The sequence below is a fragment of the Ursus maritimus genome, unplaced genomic scaffold, assembly GCF_017311325.1.
Source record: "Ursus maritimus isolate PB19 unplaced genomic scaffold, ASM1731132v1 scaffold_2, whole genome shotgun sequence".
NCBI lineage: Eukaryota > Metazoa > Chordata > Mammalia > Carnivora > Ursidae > Ursus > Ursus maritimus.
In genome coordinates, this window is record NW_024424452.1 from 10,251,081 (window position 1) to 10,268,042 (window position 16,962).

The following is a 16,962-nucleotide window of genomic DNA, read 5'->3' on the forward strand; positions in this document are numbered from 1 at the left end:
GCTCCTTCTCATTGGACAGGAGGAGCCTCTGTCGGTTTCTGCCAGCTGGAAACCCACAGTCCAGGGACCAACAGACACCGAGGCCGGCTCGGCCAGGTCGTGTGAGTGGGGGTCAGGCAGGTGGTCCCAGCAAGGAGAGTTGCTGGCATGCACCCACCGACCTCCCTGCACTTGTGGGTGCTGGGAAGACAACAGACTGGAGACTTCAGGGTCTGGGTTCAAATGCAGCATGGCTTCCAGGGGGCTGGTTACCAAGGGAACTGAGTGCAGCATTGCTCAGCGGGGAACAAAAGAGTGTGGTGGTGCCCTCACAGGCGCAGTTCTGGGAGTCAGACACAGCTCCAGCGGGCCAAGGGGTGGGGACAAGCTCCTGGCAGCGAGGCCCACAGGATCTCCCTACATCAAGGCTCGGCTGGCGCACTACCCTTCTTTCCCACTAGGTGGCAGCTGCAGGCAGCTTCTGGCCCTGGCCTTTGGGGCTGGGCCTCCTGTCTGAGCCCTGGCCACCGGGACAGGCTGAAAGAGAAACCCAGTCCTCTGGCCCAGAGGGGTCCCTGGGGCTGAAAGAGAAACCCAGTCTCCTGCTCAGATGGGCCCCTGCGACCAGGAAACCCAGGTTCTGAAATGCCAGACTGACAGGGGTTTCCCTGGGGTCTCCTGGGAATGGAGGTGCCACCAGGAGTTTGATGGCTTTGGGCCAGTCGCTTAATGCCCAGTAACAGGAGGCCCAGAAGTACCCTGTATGTTTATGGGCCCCCCAGGAGCCGGTGACGGTGATGGCAGGAGCAGCAGCTGCAGGAGGGGGCTTCTAGGAACTGGGGTGGGGAGGAGTAGGGGGAAACCATGGCTTGTGGATCGTTCGCCGTTCTCCTGTCCTTGAGCTTGCCTCCCTGTCCTGCTTCCTCTGGCGCTATGGCTGGCCAGCTGCGGCGTTGTTCGGCCCGCCCTGGCGTGCGCCTGCCCCGCATCCCTCTGCCCCGTGTTCCGTGGGAGCAAGCGCGGGTGTCCATGTGTATGTCCGTGTGTGCATGTGTCCTGTTCTCTGGCACTCCTGCTCCCTGAGTGTCTCTCTCTTGCTCTCTCCCTCTGTGCGTCTCTGAGGATCTGTGGGTCTCTGTCATCTGTGTCTGTGTCTCCTGGTGTATCTCCGGCTCGGGCTTTGCTTGTCCCTGGAGAAGAAAGGACACTGCGTCTCTGTGTATGCCGTGTGCGTCTGTCTGTCTGTCTGTCTGTGTCTCAGCCTCTCCCTGCTTATATATTTTTCCTGTGTGTGTGTGTGTGTGTGTGTCTGGTCCTCTCCCTCTCTGGGTGTGTGTGTGTCTCCATGTCTTCCTGCTCCCTGGCTGCCTGTGTGTGTGTCCGTGTGAGCACCCCTACTTCGTTCTCTTTCTCCCCGGCCCTCTGTGTGTCTCTTCCTCTTTGTGTGACTTGGGTTACGCGTGTATATTTAGTGTGTGTGTGTGTGTGTGTGTGTGTGTGTGTGTGTGTGTCCGTGTCTTTGTCCTCTCTGAGCCTGTGTGCATGTCTGTCTCTCTCTCTCCCCTGTCTCTCAGTGTCTCTCCCTGTCTCTGCGAGTGTCTCTGCGTCCCCGTCTGTTCACAGCAGAGCCGGTCCGGCCGAGCAGCGGATGTGTGAGGGATGATTCAGGGGCTGACAGGAAGCCCGTTGCCTCGCCTGCTGCCCGCCAGTATCTGCGGTGTCGGCGTCCGCTCGGGCAGGTGTGTGGGCTCAGGATGAGGTGGCCGCAGTAGGAGCCCCCAACTCCCAGGTAAGTCTTTCTCGGGAGCGCCTGGAGCCTAGCCCGGTGCAGGGGTCCTGAGGCTGCCTCCCACCAACCCCCCCCGGGGTGGGAATGGCCTGCAGAGGGCTGTGGGGGGTGCCTGGCTGGGGGCTGTGGGAAGATGCCAGGACACCCGGCCCTCCTTCGCTTGGCCCCAGTGCTGCCCTGGCGGCCCTGGCTAGGGAGCCCTCTCTCTGGCCCCTGCGGCACTCAGAGGGCAGCCCGTTTCTGGGGCTCAGGCACTTTCCCACCCTCGCCTTCCCCAGCCCAGCCTACACAGGCCTGGGAAGCCCCCAGTGTGGTCTCATCGCTTCCAGGGACAGGCGAGGGGCCTGACCCATGGGCCTTGGTTTCTCCATCTGAAAAAAGGGACTGTAACATACCTGCCACTAAGCTATGGGAGGATGAGTTAGACCCTCCGGCCAAGTGTGCCCAGGGCCTGCCTCCCCCAAGCCAGACGGAAGCAGCCCTCCCGCCACCCCTGCCCAGCCCCCAGCCTGGCCCACCAGCTCTCTGCTGGGGAGCTCCTCGACCCTGGCCGTCACCATCCCTCACCTCTGCCCCAGGACCAGGGCTGTCCAGGCCCCCACACTGGCCACCTGAGTGGTAGGAGCCTCCATTAGAGGCCCCTGGGTCGGCCTTAGCTGAAGGCCGAGCTGACATGGGAAAACAGAGCAGGTGTCAGAGCAGAGCCCCTCCGATGAAGCCTTCCCAGGGCTCCACCGAACCTCTCGCTCAGTTCCTACCCCACAGCCCGCTCTGTGGCCCTGGGAGGCCTCCGCGTCCCCATGCACAGCCCGAGGCGGGCGGGAGATTGGGCCCTTTCCAGGCCGGAGGCTGGTACACTGAGGCTTGCCCAGCCCAGCCCCGAGGGCTTTCCCCCAGCCCGACTGTTGCAAACTTTGTTCATCTGAGAACTGCGCACTTCCCTTTGTGCTATTTTGGCCTGCAGCACCTCGGCCTGTGGCCTCCTCGCCTCCCCACCCCACCCAGCCCTGCCTGCCCCTTGGGGCCCTCATGGGGCCACTGGGCCTGCCTCTCCTGGGGGCTCAGCCTCCTCCCCCAGCCCTCTTCCGCCCGCCCTCAGAACCTGGGTGGGAAAGCCAGGCCGGAGGGCTGATTGACTCAGTCTGGGGGCAGCCGCCGGCACGTTCCCCAAAACGCTCTTATAAAAAATATTTCATGGTTCTTAAAAAGGTAATATAAGACAGGGGTCAAAGATGAGGGAGGGCCTTGGGGGTCAGCCGGCCTGAGCCTGGGGATCCTGGCTCTGTGACTGGCCAGCCGGGTGAATTTGGACCCAGTGCCCGCCTCTCTGGGCCTTGCTCTCCTCCCGGGCATCTCCCACATGACACTTGGCGTGTCTGTGACAACTGAGGGGCTTGGGCTGATCCCAGCCTGCCCTGGGGCCCAGCACAACTGCCCGAGGTGGAGGGAGGCTCTGGTAAGTTTGCTCCGCGCTGTCCGCTGCTGCCCCCCACCCCCAAAAGGCTGCCCCTTCCCCTCCCACAGGGACCGTGATGATGGCAACGCACAGTAGTCATCGAACCGTGTCTCCCCCACCTTCTGCATCACTCGATGCTGGGCCTCATGACAAACCCGAGGGATGAGTGTCATCATTTCCGCATTTCTGAGGGGCTACCAAAGGCCAGCAATGCCGGGCTTCAACAGCGGAGGCCCATTTGGCATTCTTGTGCTCCCCGCCTCCCTCCCCCAGTGCCAGGCGGATGGGGTGGACCGGGACTGGGGGCACCCCGACCGTGCTGCTTGTCCCAGGAGAGCAGGGGCGTCCAGGAAGCAAGAGGGCTCTCTGGTGGCCAGGATCCCCTGGGATGGAGGGCCGCCCTTCCCCGGGATGGCCACGAAGGTCAGCAGGCCAGATCCTGGGGCCTCAAATGCCAGGCCTTGGGAGCACGAGGGAGTTCCCCCAAACCAGCCGGCCAGAATGAAGAGCCCTAGCAGGTTTCTCTCTGGGAAGCCCAGACAATAGGCCAGACTGCTTATATAAGCCAGCAGTTCTTTGAGGAAGGCACTGGGTTGATCCCCATTTTATAGATGAGAAGGCTGAGGCCAACAGACCCCACGGCACAGGCAGGAGTCCTCCCTCTACCACCTGGTGCTCCCAACCCCTTGGGGCTTGCAGAGAGCCTGCCCCGGTGCAGCCGTGGTGGGTGGAAGGAGGAGGGTGTGCAGGCTGGAAGGGCAGTGCCCAGGCCCCCAGAGCAGGGGGCTCCCCACGGATACCCTCCTATCCCATCCCGAGGTTTGAGAATTCTTGTGTTCCCACTGACTCCCCTGGTGTTTGGGGAAGGAGAGTCAGCTTCTCCAGGACAGCCCCAATGGAGGCTCATTGTGGCTCAGAGGCTCCTTGTCATTTGTGCCGTGAGGGTTCGGGAAGCTCGGAGAGGTGATGGGGACAGCCGGGTGCAGCCGAGGCCTCAGGGGAGCCCAAAACAGGAGCTGGGCAGTACAGAGCTCAGCTTCTCCCCGAGCCTCGCCTTCCCCAGCTGTGAAGTGGGGAGAAACCCTCCTCCTGGGTGGCCGAGCCGGGAAAAATTATATGCACAGAGGGGGCGCTCAGGGATGTGGGCTCCACATGCCTGCCATGGGGCAGGGCCCCCTTGGAGACCCCACTGTGGCCCTCAGCTGTGTCCCTGGCCACGGCCAGGAGACTGAGTCTCTCTAGTTGCAAAGATCCTCCTTGGAAGCCCCTTAAAGAGGGCTGTACTTGCCCTCCCCAGGCCCTGGTGTGTGGCTGCCTGTGGCTTCGCCAAGGGCTGGCCATCATAGCATTTCTCCACCACTGGGACCAGTCACTGACCCATCAGTGACCCAGTGCCAGGTGGGGTTCAGAGCCTCCTCACCCCTCAGAGTTCCCCTCCCAGCACATCCCACCTCCACCAGCCCTGGGCAGCCCACCCAGAGGTCTCTACCCAGAGCACCCTTCTTCCCCTTATGCCCTCAGGACCCCCCTCCCTGTGTTTGAAGAATGGTAACCCCAGGATGCCTGGGTGGCTCAGTTGGTTAAGCGCCTGCCTTCGGCTCAGTTGAGAGTCTGCCTTTCGCTCAGATCATGATTCCAGGGTCCTGGGATTGAGTCCCTCGTTGGGCTCCCTGCTCAGTGGGGAGTCTGCTTCTCCCTCTGCCTGCCGCTCCCCCTGCTTGTGCTCTCTCTCTCTCTCTGACAAATAAATAAAATCTTTTTTACTAAAGAAAGAAAGAAAGTACAAAAATCCCACTCCCAGCTCTGCACCAGTTTTGGGGGGGGGGCATGGAAGGGGCAGAGAAGCACCCTGGGGTGCGTGGTGGCTGCCAGGGCTCCCGTGTGGAAGGGGCCATGGACTAAGCTCCGGGAGCAAAGCTGGGTTCATAGGAGGCAAAAGGATGCAGAGCCAGAGTTAGGGTCCGGAGGCCAGAATTTGAATCCTGTCCTTCCCCTTTGCAGCTGGGATCCCCAGCCTCACTTTCTGTATTTGTGAAATGTTGGGAGCCTCTCCCTGCCATGGGTGGTTTTGTGTATTAAGCGAGGGCACGTTTGAGGCACGTACACATGGTGCTGTCTGGTGGGTCCCCAGAACCTTCCAGCACTTACCAAGTGTTGGGGTTGGCCCTGGGGAGCCAGGGTGCCGGTCTGGGGTCAGATGGGGGAGCAGGGCTGGCTGCGGCCTGACCCGGTCCTCCGACAGGAAGGGGAAATGGTACTCCCATGGCCTGGGCTCAGCTGCTGGGCTGTCGGGACGGGGGTGACAGACAGCCGACTCGGGGAGACTCTGGAGGGCTGGTCACAGAGGGTTCTACTTTGCAGCACCACAGGACGCGTGGCCAGGAGTGGACATGAATGTGGAGAGCGAGCTGCTGTGGCCCGGAGTGGCCCTGCTGCTGCTGCTGGGGACGGTGGCCGGCCTGTGCGTGCGCTGCTCCCGCCCAGGTAAGGGCGTGCTTGGGTCCCCAGCCCTGGCTGAGGTCCAAGGGCAGTCGGAGAAGTTTCACGAGGCAGGGAGAAAGCTCCTAAACTACCCCTGAAGACAATGGGTCTGGCTCATCGTGGGGCTTTGGTTTTGCTGGGTCAAGGGGTCTGGGGCAGGGGAATGTTCTGGAAAAATGGGGGAGGGGGCCTACTGCGCTGTCTGCAGCATCCACCTTCTCCACGCTCTGCTCTCCTAATAGGTGGAGAACAAGCACCCTGTCCATGACGGGTGGCCCACAGGGTTTGGCGGTCTGGCCCACACATCCCATCTGAGGCCTGCCCAGGGCACAGAGAGGGACCTCAGATCTCAGTTCCCATCCCAGCTTGGGGACGCTCACTAATCTGGTTTTGTTCTTGCAGCTGTGAAGAAGTCCGAGAAGATCTATGAGCAGAGGAGCTCGTGAGTGCCTCGGTGTCCCCAGCCCAGGGACTTCGTGTGCCCTGGCTGTGGGCATCTACACGGGCGTCCCCTCGTGTGTCCACGCACCCCTTCCCTCACCCCCTCCCACCTCCTCCACACCGGGCTCTAATGGGTCCTGAGCATCCAGGGAGGGAGGGAGGGAGGGAGGGACCCTCGGGGCTGTCGATGCGCCTGCCCTCAACCTGGTCCGGGAGGGCTTTGGGGGGAGGAGGTGCCACTCTCCAGCATGCCCCCCTGCATCTCCAGAGATCCCCCCTCTGCCCCTCAGCCCGGGGGAGCCCACTGTGCTGGTGCTGGGGGTTGACAGAGACTCCTGCCCTCCCAGGCAGTGTGGGGAACAGAAACGGGGCACAAAGCAAAATGTGAGCTGTGTGCAAGTCTCCCCTAACAGAGCTCCGGGAGGATGTGGGCATGCCCTCGGGGGGTTGGGAAGGCCCGATGGAGGAGGTGGGGAGGATGTTAAGAGAGAAAGAAGGCAAAAGGGGACATTCCAGAGAGAGAACAGCGTGGGTGGTTGCCCCGCAGGACTGGGCTGGACATTTTCTTCGGGGGAAGAGGTGGCACGTGTGGACATATGTTGAGATGAGAAGCAGGAGCTGGATGAGGAGGGAGGAGAGCCCATGGCCTTTGTCCGAAGGGCCCAGGGAGCCACAGAGGAGCTAGGAACAGGGAAGTAGGGGTAGAGAGGAAATGCGGGGCGGGGGTGTCACTGACCCCAGGCTGGGCAGCTGGATCCGGCTGGATGGAGCTCCAGGCACCTCGGGGGCAGGCGAGCTGCTCTATGTATGAGCCCTGGGAGGGTCAGCCGTGAGGGACACTGCAGACCAAGGTGTGGCCCAAGGACAACCCAGGGAGGGAGGGGGGCGGCCCCTGGTGTCCTTGCGCTGAGCAGGAAAGTGACCGACCAAGCGCCTGGGGCCTCTGAGCCCTGCGTGCATACATGTGAAGGGGTCAGCACGCCCACTCACACCCCCCCACCCCCCCACTCCTGCTCAGGCACGCGCTCCTCTCCCCGCCCCTGTGTGTGTGTGCCTGGGGAAGGAACTCATGTACAAATGCGCGCACACACCCTCTCTCATTTCCTTTTGCAACTGAAAAACCACAATGAAATTTGAAAATAGAATGTCCCCATCCATGCCCACCCCTGGGGCCGGGGCTGGACTTTTCCAGGCTTTTCTGGCCACTTGGTCCTCTGGCTCACCAGCCCACAGCCTCCACTGGGGCTGCCCACCCCGGCCACCTCCCCTCCCCTTTCCTCGCTGTCCCTGCCCCCAGGCAGACCTCCCCAGTACCTTCCCTTCTCTCCCCTCCTCTCAGTGCCTGCCCACTCCCGGCCTCTGATTGATGTTAAAAACATAGGCTGTTTGAGCCAGAAGTGAAACTCTCTCATAGTGGGAAGTGGGAAGCTGGGCCTGGGCAGGAGGAGGTGGGAGGGGAGACTTGGGTTCTCCCCACTTCACTTGGGTTCTCCCCACTTCACTTGGGTTCAGTCCTGCCCGTGCACTTAGGGCATCCTTCCAAAATCAGGTCACCCTGACACACACACACCCCAGCCACCCTGGGAGCTCCTGGAAGGCTGGGTGAGGTATCCCTTCTGGTCCAGAGGAGGAACCCAAAAGGCTTTCATGTCTAGCTAATCTGCCCTACCATCCTTGGCGGTGGCTTCCATCCTCAAGGGAACTTCATGATCCAAAATGGCAGCTAGAGCTCCAGCCCTCACCTGTGTGTTCCAGGCAGTAGTAAGAATGAAGGACAAGGACAAAAAGGGTGCACCCCTGTTGGCAGTGCTTCCTCTAAAGGAGTTTTCCTGGAAGTCCCAACAATCTTGGCTTTCATTTCATTGACTAGAGCTTAATCACATGGCCTTACTCAGGCACAAGGGAGGCTGGAAAATACAGTCTTTTAGATGGGCCTAAATAAAAATCCACTTCAGAGGAAGAAGGGGACGCTGGGCATGGCCAGGTACCTTGCTGTGTCTGCTAAGCCTTGAAGTTACCTTGCTGGTTACTTGGAAGTAAATGGTGTGTTTGAAAATCTCAAGAAGGGTTGAAGTTACTCTGGTTGAAGTCCCTGAAGGGTCGCCCGACTCTCACCTCAGAATCTGAGGGCCACCTCCCCAGCCCTGCCCACAGACCCTCCGCACCATCTCCGGGGTTCCTGGGGAGGCCGTGGAGGCAGCTGGCTCCAGCTCGGGGCCGTGCGAGAAGGGTGGGCGGGGCTGGGGAGCAGTCCAGAAAATGGGGGCATCAGGGTGTCCTGGATCTGAGGCCCAGAGGGATAGCAGCTCCTTCTCACTCTCGCCCTGGTCTGTCCCTCCCCTCTCTCGTCCCTGTCTGTCCATCTCTTCTGTTTCTCTGTCCCTTGGGCTGTGGGAGGCTGGGCCCTGGCTCAGCACAGCTCCATGTTTTTCCAGGGAAGAGGATCAACAGAACTTTGCAGTGGCCCAGACCTATTCCTGTGAGTTCCCCGAACCGCAGGGTCCAGGGATTGGGCTTGGGGTTGGGGGTGTCCATATGGGGATGGTGACCAGGCCCAATCTGGTGAAGTGGGGGGATGGCACTGGCAGGCTGGCCTGGAGGCCCAGACAACACCCCCTTTCCTTTGCAGTGGTCAGGCAGGCCTGGCCAGGGCCCCTGGGGGACACAGATTCCAATGTGGCAGCAACAAGGTAGGAGTAAGCCCCCTGTCCCAGGCCCAGAGGGGTCACAGCCCCATAGGAGGCAATGGGAAGGAGGGCCCTGGGGTCCCCACCTGGCTGAGCTCAGGCCAAGACCTTGGACCTCAGAGCCCCAGAGCTGGATTGTAAAGGCCCCACGAGGGGGCTGTGGGGCTGTGGTTCGGAAACCCCAAGGCCTCTTCCCCACCTGGCCGCCCTCAGCCGCCCCCCCTTCCCCCTTTCCTGCAGGAAGGACAAGCTGCTGCGGTTCTCCCCCAGCCTCGAGGGTGAGTGGCCCTCAGACACAGGGGTGGGGGTAGGGGTGAGGTGGGACAGGTCTTGTGCAGGGGAGGCCTGGGGGGCCAGGGGAGCTGGGCTAGGAGGCCCTGGGGTTGGCCTAGCGGAGGAGGGGCTAGAGAGCAGGTGTAAAGGTGGGAAGGTAGGCAACACCTGGGCCCTTGAAGGCCCTTCCCTGGGGAAGGGGGTAGGGTAGGGGCGGGAGGAAGCCATGAGCCCCGCCTTTCTTCCAGATTCTGAGTCCTCCAGGTACCAGAACTTCAGCAAAGGTGGGTGGGATCTTGGAAGGTGGGGGCGCGGTGGGGCCCACAGCCCAGTGCCCAGGCCTAATCCTCGCCTCCTTCTGCAGGGAGCAGACACAGATCCAGATCCGGATCCGACGCAGCTTACATGTGAGTGGTCCTCTGCGGGCCGCACTTCCTCCCCGACCCTACCCACCCCCGCCAAGCTTCCCCCTTATGAAAGCTGCCTGCCCTAGAACCCACTGGCCCACGCAGGTAGCCTCACTTCCCCTCCGGTGGCCATGGCTTTGTGGGGACAGGGACGTGGCTCTATTCTAGAGAGAGCTTGTCTGGGGGACTCATCCTGCATCACCCAGAGATAAGTTCCATGAACCCCAGAGAGGTTGGGGCCATATTCAGGGATGTCTCTTCATCTCACAGATGGGTAAACTGAGGCCCAGGGAAGCTGGGGACTTGCCTAGAGTCACAAGTCAGGATGGCTGGAGCCAGGCTCGGTGGCTCAGGGGCCCAGGGAAGAGGAACGGAGGGACCAGGGAAGAACTGGGGGGTGGGGGGCGATGATGGCTGGAGCAGGCCTGTCATCCCTGTCCCCCACGATGCCCCCACCCCAAACCCCGGCCTTCCCAGCAACTGCTCTTGTCTGTGTTTTCTTGCCAGAGACCCCATCACCACAGACTATTACAACTGGGGACAGTTCCAGAAGCCCAGGGAAGGTGAGGTAGAAGAGGAGGAGGGGGAGGGGGAGGAGGTGCTGAGCTGCAGAAGCCGGACTCCCCAGGCCAGAGGCAGTTGGAAGGCCGTGGCGGAGAAGGAGGCTGGGCCTCGATTTGGATGGGTGGCAGAGCTGGGCGGAGGGGGGAGGCTGGCGCTGGGGGCAGGAGCCCGGGAGCAGAGTAGGGAAGAGATGTGTGGGAGGCAGAGTGGGAAGAGGGTAGTAGGCCACAGAGGTGAGGGAAGCAGAAGGGGAGCTGGGGCCAGGGGCAGCGGGCCCCTGTCAGGGCTGGGCAGCCACTGATGAGTACATGTGGGACCTCGGAGGAAGACCCTGGGCTGGGCAGCCTTGCTGACAGACCCCGAGCCCTGCAGGCTCTAAGGAGCCTGGGATCTTGGGCCCTTCACACCTTGGCTTTACAGAAGAGGAAACTGAGGACCGAGGGCGGGCAGGGCCTGCTGAGAGGTGCTCCAGTCTAAGGCTCCTGCCCGGGCCATGCTGGGCTGGGGGGGCAGGGCCCATGGTGGGCAGAGAGAGGGGTCCTCTTCTTCCCCCCTGCCCCTGCCAAATATGGGAGGGACCCTCATCTCTTGGAGCCCCTTTAGCACGGATGGCTGCTGGGTGGGGCAGCCGTTACAGCTCAGCTCGCAGGGCCGATGAGGGCGTGCCAGGCTCTGCTACGGCCATATCCAGCCTAAGGCCACCCTGCCCTGCCCGAAGGTACGGCTTTAGGACCAGCCTAGGCCTGCTTCCCATCTCTCCTCGGCCCCAGGGGCTCTCTCTGCCCCCTCGTTGCCCGATAGCAATGAGCCTCCCTCCCTCCAACTATCTACCTGCCTGGTTGCAACCCTGTCCCCTGATCTCCCCTCCCCAATGCATTTGGGGTGACCTCAGAAGGCCACGAAGGAGCCCAGGGTAGAGGCCGCTGGAGCCAGGCCAACATCCACTAAGAATCTTGTTCAGGAGAATATTCAGAGACCCCATGGGGGACCCAGAGGGCTGGGGGCTTGGCAGAACAGGTCACCTACTAAAGGAAGGCGGGAGGACGGGAGGGAGGGAGGAAGAGCCAGGTCCGCCGGGCAGGGACCCCAGCAACCGCAGCCCTAACCCCGTCCCTGGCAGATGACGATGATGATGATGCCAATTCCTACGAGAATGTGCTGATCTGCAAGCAGAAGGACCCTGCATCAGGTGAGGCCGGCAGCCCCGGACGCTGGGCGGGGGGCAAGCCTCCTTGGTCAGGCCTGCCTACACTGGTGAGATCTGAAGCCCCCACCACCCAAAGGTACCACCTGCCTCGAAGCCCAAAGGGTCACGGTTTGCCCGAGTACATGGACGAGGCCCCAGGGGCCCGGCCTTAGTGAGCATGCACGGAGAGGATCCCTTCTTTCTCTGAGGGGCCGAGCCCGGGCACCTCCTTGGCCTGAGGACGAGCCGCGGTGGCTGCCACCTGTCCCAGCCCCTTTCCTGGTATCTCCCTGCAGACGACGAGGGATCTGAGGATTACCAGAACTCAGCATCCATCCGGCAGTGGCGGGAGTCCAGGAGGGTCGTGGGTACGTGGCCGGAGAGCAGGGGCTCCCGAAGGGTCGGCTTCAGCAGGCTGGGGAGGGCCTGGCCTGGGAGGATCGGGCAGGTTGGGGCAGAGGGAGAGTCGGGGGGGCCTGGCCTGGGAGGATCAGGCAGGGAAGGCTCCCTGCAGCCCTTGCAGTTGACTTCCCAGTGAGGCTTCTGGCCCATCAGTGTGGCCTGGAACCACGCCAGGACCAGGACGCCCCTCAGAAATCTCTGGCAAACCCCAGAGATGGGACCGGCACAGTGTTCTGTGTAACATTTCCTGCAGGCTGTTTTGTGGCATCTGGGGCCTGGGCCCGAGCCTCTGGCTGGGGGAACAGGTGTGGGTGTGTCCACATGAACAGTCTGACCACCATCTGCCCATCTACCCACTGGTCCACAGAGCAAGTCCCGAGGGAAGTGCCTCTGTCCCTGGCAGGCAGCCCAGACGAGGACAGCGAGGACCCTGATTACGTGAATCAGAATGTGGCAGCCACAGAAGCCTAGGAAGGATCTGGAAGGCAGGTACACTGCTCCTCTCCAGCTGCCTTGGCCCAGGGTGGTGGATCTCACAGGCCTGAGGGGCCCCATCCCAAGGGAAAAAAAGGGTTAGAGGAGCCACGCGGGGTCCCCGGCCAAGGGGCAGCAGCCATGGGTGCTGAAATGGGTGGCTCTGTAGGGTGTTGAGACTGAGCTCCTGAGCTGTCCGTGCCCATCCTGCCCGGAACGCCCACGCCTGGCCCAGTGAGGTCACAGCTCCACGGCAGGCATAAGGGTCTCGGGCTGCTGTTGAGGGGTCAGGCTGGGGAGGCTGGGGAGTTGTGGGGTGAAGGGCTGGGCTCCGGGTGGCTCTCTGCAGCCTCGAGCGAGTAACTTAACCTTCTGGGACATTTCCTCGCTTGCAAAATGGAGCAAATGGGACTCAGCACGTGCAGGACACAGGGACAGGGGTGGGACTGGGAGGTAGAGGATGGCGCCCATGACGGTCGTGGCTGGACCGCATGCAGCACCCACCGTGCCGGCCAGCATGGGACCGAGTGCTCCCGCGCACCGGCTCGGGCTCCCCAAACGCACAGAGCGCTCAGCCTCCTACCCTGGGTCCCACTCAGAGTCAGCTGTTGGGGCCCAGGCTGTGCCACTGTGTGGGAGGCAGGACCGACCCCAGAAGGCTCTCGAAGGCAGGCGGGTGGGAGGCTCCTGGGCTGTGAGAGCTCCCCCCAGCAGGAGAGGCCTCAGAAGCGTGAGCCCACCACTCACACACTCCCCAGCATCTCCCGGGCCCCTGCTGGGGACAAGTTGGCCTTAGGTGTTGGGGACCCAGCAATAAACGAAATCCACCCATGGGTGCCTGGAGCACGTGACCCTTGATCTCAGGGTTGTGAGTTCAAGCCCCGCGTGGGGTGTAGAGATAACTTAAAAATAAAATCTTAAAAAAGAAAGAAATCTACCCAAATCCCAGACCGTTCAAGACTTCATTCTGGTGAGAGTAATGACACAAATGGCTGTGGGCTGAGAGAGAGGACAGGAAGGACAGACAGCGTGTGAGGGGGTGATAAGCCCTGTGGAGACAAACCCGTGGGGAGGAGGCCGCAGCCCGCGGGGCTGGGCTGGGCTGGCCAGGGCAGCTGGGGGTGCTCCCCCTGCCGCCAGGGGAAGGACGTGCAGGGGGGCAGAAGTGCGCCCAGAGTGTCTGACAACAGGGGAGGGGGCAGCCCTGGGGGGGCAGCCGTGCAGCGGCCCCTGGGTTTTCTGAGATGGGAGGGGGCGCGGCCTGGGAGCCTGGGAACGATCCCTGGCTGCTGAGGAGGGAAGTGAATTCAGGGGGGCAGCAGGGGCGCACAGAGACCAGTGAGAATCCAGGTGAAAGGTGACTTCTTGGCCCGGGGAGGAGGCACACATGAATGGGGTTTTGTTTTGTCTTAGATTTCTTTTTTTTTAAGTTTGTTTATTTTTAAGGAAGCTCTACGCCCAACGTGGGGCTCGAACTTCAAGACCCCGAGATCCAGAGTCGCACGCTGTCCCCACTCAGCCAGCCGCCCCCGTCGCCATGTTATTTTTGCAATTTTCTCTTTGACTGCTTCATTGACCCATTGGTTGTTATCACGTTGTCTGGCCTCCATGTGTTTGCATTTTTCCGTTTTTCTTGTGATTTCTAGCTTCATACCCTTGTGGTCGGAAAAGATGTATGGTATGATCTCAATCTTCTTACGTTTATTGAGGCTTGTTTGGTGGCCTAACATGTGGTCTGTTGGGAAGGATGTTCCATGTGCACTTGAAAAGAATGTGTATTCTGTTGTTCGGGATGGAATGTTCTGTATTTACCCGTTACGTCTGAAAGGGGAGTAGGTTTTGAAGGTGGCGCCCACAGGACTCAGCGATGCACTGCGAGTTGGGGAGGCCAGGTAGAGAGGAGCGAGGGCTGCAGGTTTTTTGGCTGAGCAACGAGAGGATGTCACTGTCCCCAACCGAGGTGTGAGAGGCTGTGGGCAGAGCAGGCCTTGTGGGAAGGCCAGCTTATTTCTGGACCTGGTCGGCTTGAGATGCCCACGCGGAGAGAAATATGAAGTGGGCAGCTAGACAGCTGAGCCCGGACTGAGGGAGAGGCCAGGCTGCAGACAGACGCAGGGTGTCATCACTGAGAGTGACAACTGTCAGCCCCAGGGGGCGTGAAGCCGAGAAGAGGGGCCGGCACTGAGCCCTGGGGGCCCCCAGGCCTGAGGCTAGGAGGCGAAACAGCAAAGGGCAGTGTCCTGAGCCCGAGGAAGACACTTGGAGAGTGTGAGCAGGCACAAGGCAGGTGGAGACGTACCAAGCACTGGTGGGCACTGGTGGGCACTGGTGAGACTTGGTGGTGGTGCGGAGAAAGCCTGCTTATATTGAGAACACAGGAGTCCCAAGGCAGGGAGTGGAGAACGTCCCAGAAGTTCCACTTCCAAAGGGAGCAGAGACATGGGGCAGGAGCCAAAGGGGTTGTGCAGGTTTTGAGCTAGAAGGTGGGGCTGCAGAAAGGGTGCCGTCGGTTCAAGCTTGGGGTCTGGCCGAGGCTGGGTGGAACCTTCGCATCCTGGCTGCTGTCCCGCTCCAGGGTCCGGACTCCACAGGCCAAGGTCCACGGTGGCCTGCTGAGGGCCGGAGTGACCCAATCCCTGGGTTCAAAGAAGCGCAGGGGCTGCCCAGTGAGGGGGAGGCGGGGCTGACCTAGAGCGGATGCTCCTGGCAGGTCCCTTCTGGGTGGGAGGGGAGCTGGTGGCCTTGGAGGTGAGCGTCAGTCACCAGTCCTGTACTGATGAACCCAGCCTCACCCAGATCAACGAGCACAGGGATTTCAGAGAGAAAGAAGGCTGCTTGGTGGTTCCCTGACCCTGACCCAGCTGTCCCAGCGCCGGGGGAAGGAAGTGCCAGTCCAGGCAACCCTTCCCCTTTAACAAACCTTTCTGGTCTTCATCAAGGAGCCGAGGGAACCGCAGGCTGAAGGGCTACTTGTTGCCTCCCCCAGGGTCACTTCTCTCTCCGGAGCTGCCCAACCTCTAGACCCCCCACGGTTTACCCAAGAGATTCACCGAGGTGTCCCGAGGACCGTCCATCAGGCCGTGGGGGACCGGCCCCTGGCCCGGCTTCTGCGGGAGCCCGAGGCCGAGGGCGGCGTGGCTCCTGCCGTGATCCGATGCCCGAGCGTCGAGGCAAGCTGCATCCCCGTCCCCACGTCTGAAAACAGTGTGTCGCTGGTATGCCCGTGCCCTCTCGCTTTGGATTCAGATTCCAAACTGCTTACTAATGTCAATGGCTGGGATCTTTTTAGGATCCATAAACCTGTACAGTTAATTTATGCAGGCAGAACCGTATTTAATACTCTACATCTCCGGGTAGAGATTCTCATCTCTCTCGTCTCCGGTAAGCATTACACGTCATTTCAGCAGTTAGGGGAGCCTGGGGCTCCATTCCTCGGGCCTCAGTTCCCTTGGAAGGGACGAGGCTACAGGGCACCCTGGTGCCCTTCAGTCGGAATGTCTGCTGTGGACAAAGCACATCATGTTTCTGGAGAAGGAGTGGCGCGGAGTGGCTGAGTGGTGCCCCTCGGTTGTCCCGGAATCCGAATCCCGCCCCCCACCCCGCCCCAGGACTGGACTCGGCTGAGCTGACTTCAGCAGGAACACAGGTGTCTCATGGGAAGCGCAGGGGCCCAAAGGGACCTTCGGAGTCGGAAAAGCCCCACTCAGAGAAACAAGGTGTTTCCTTCAACTGAAACATCTCAATAAAGCATTTTCTTTTAAGACTAGCAATTCTCATGCCTGCTTTTCCTGCTTCATGCAAAACCTTCCAAGGGGAGTGGAAGTCGAGCCTCTTGCTTAATGGAAAAGGAGCCTGAGGCCCCAAGAGAAAAAGAGAGAGAGAGCTGGGGACAGGAACCTGGTCCTGCAGTCCACTCCTCTTCCCAGGATGCCACACTGATTCTTTCCAAAAGTCAATGCCATCAGTTAGGAAATGGGATGGAAAACAGAACACAGCTGCTGGCCAGTTGTTCCTTCACACCCAGGAGTCCCGATCTCACAGGCCCAGAGACAGAGCCGGGTCAGTGGGGCTGTGGTGGGGGCTTGAGGTGGGAGAAGTCCTGCCTCTGCAGTTACGGCCTGGGCAGCAGACACACGCCTCTGGGCCCTGGTCCTCCCCTGCTGACCTCACCGCAATCATGAGGCTCCGAATGAAGACTGAGATGGAGGAAATATATTAAAATGTTTTTTAAAACCTCACTTTGCAGTTTTTGAGGACTTAATTATTTTTCTCCACCCCCCCTTTTGTAAGATTTTGAGAGGCAGGGAGAGAGTGAGTGAGCATGAGCAGGGGGAGGGGCAGAGGGAGAGAGAGAAGCAGGCTCCCCCTGAGCAAGGAGGCCGATGTGGGGCTCGATCCCCAGGACCCTGAGATCATGACCTGAACCGAAACCAAGAGCCGGACGCTGACCTGACTGAGCCACCCAGGTGGCCCTCATTCTTTCTACTTTTATGTACATTGGTATTTTTTTATAATTTAAAAAAATGGGGGAAAAAATAGTACCTTGTCGGGAAGGACCAATCACACAAAGTAAGAGAAAATTCACTGGGGAATTCTAAAGCAACATGCACACGGGTCTGCACAGAAATGGCCACTGTCCCCGGTGACTCCTGCCGGTCCTCTCTGAAGGCCTCACGGTCCCAGGCTGTTCTGAGATGTCTGTCTCCGTCCCTTACCCCATGGAACTGTCCCCAGGCTTCTAGAAGCACTGAGATTAGCTTCATCAGTCTACTGTCTCCATCACCTGTTCTACTTGTCGGATGCTGGGGACACGCAGAGACGGG

The 16,962-nt window shown here is 60.7% G+C and overlaps 1 protein-coding gene across 7 annotated transcripts; it reads left to right on the plus strand.

The window, feature by feature from the left end:
• The first annotated feature begins 475 nt into the window (after nt 1-475).
• LAT2 (linker for activation of T cells family member 2) lies at nt 476-15,905 on the plus strand. Of its 7 annotated transcripts, none has more exons than XM_040634958.1 (13): nt 477-1,768; nt 5,586-5,708; nt 6,108-6,147; nt 8,582-8,625; nt 8,776-8,836; nt 9,074-9,111; nt 9,355-9,390; nt 9,471-9,513; nt 10,021-10,076; nt 11,198-11,266; nt 11,473-11,631; nt 12,033-12,154; nt 13,586-13,746. In XM_040634958.1, the coding sequence occupies exons 2-12, from the start codon at nt 5,615-5,617 to the stop codon at nt 12,134-12,136; spliced, it is 744 nt and encodes a 247-aa protein (XP_040490892.1). In that variant the 5' UTR covers nt 477-1,768; nt 5,586-5,614; the 3' UTR covers nt 12,137-12,154; nt 13,586-13,746. The 7 variants fall into 7 exon arrangements, with proteins under 7 accessions (XP_040490893.1, XP_040490892.1, XP_040490888.1 ...); XM_040634954.1 differs by lacking the exon at nt 13,586-13,746 and adding an exon at nt 15,079-15,905 and having other exon boundaries at nt 478-1,768; XM_040634956.1 differs by lacking the exon at nt 13,586-13,746 and adding an exon at nt 15,079-15,905 and having other exon boundaries at nt 478-1,768; nt 12,033-12,150.
• Nucleotides 15,906-16,962: the final 1,057 nt, after the last annotated feature.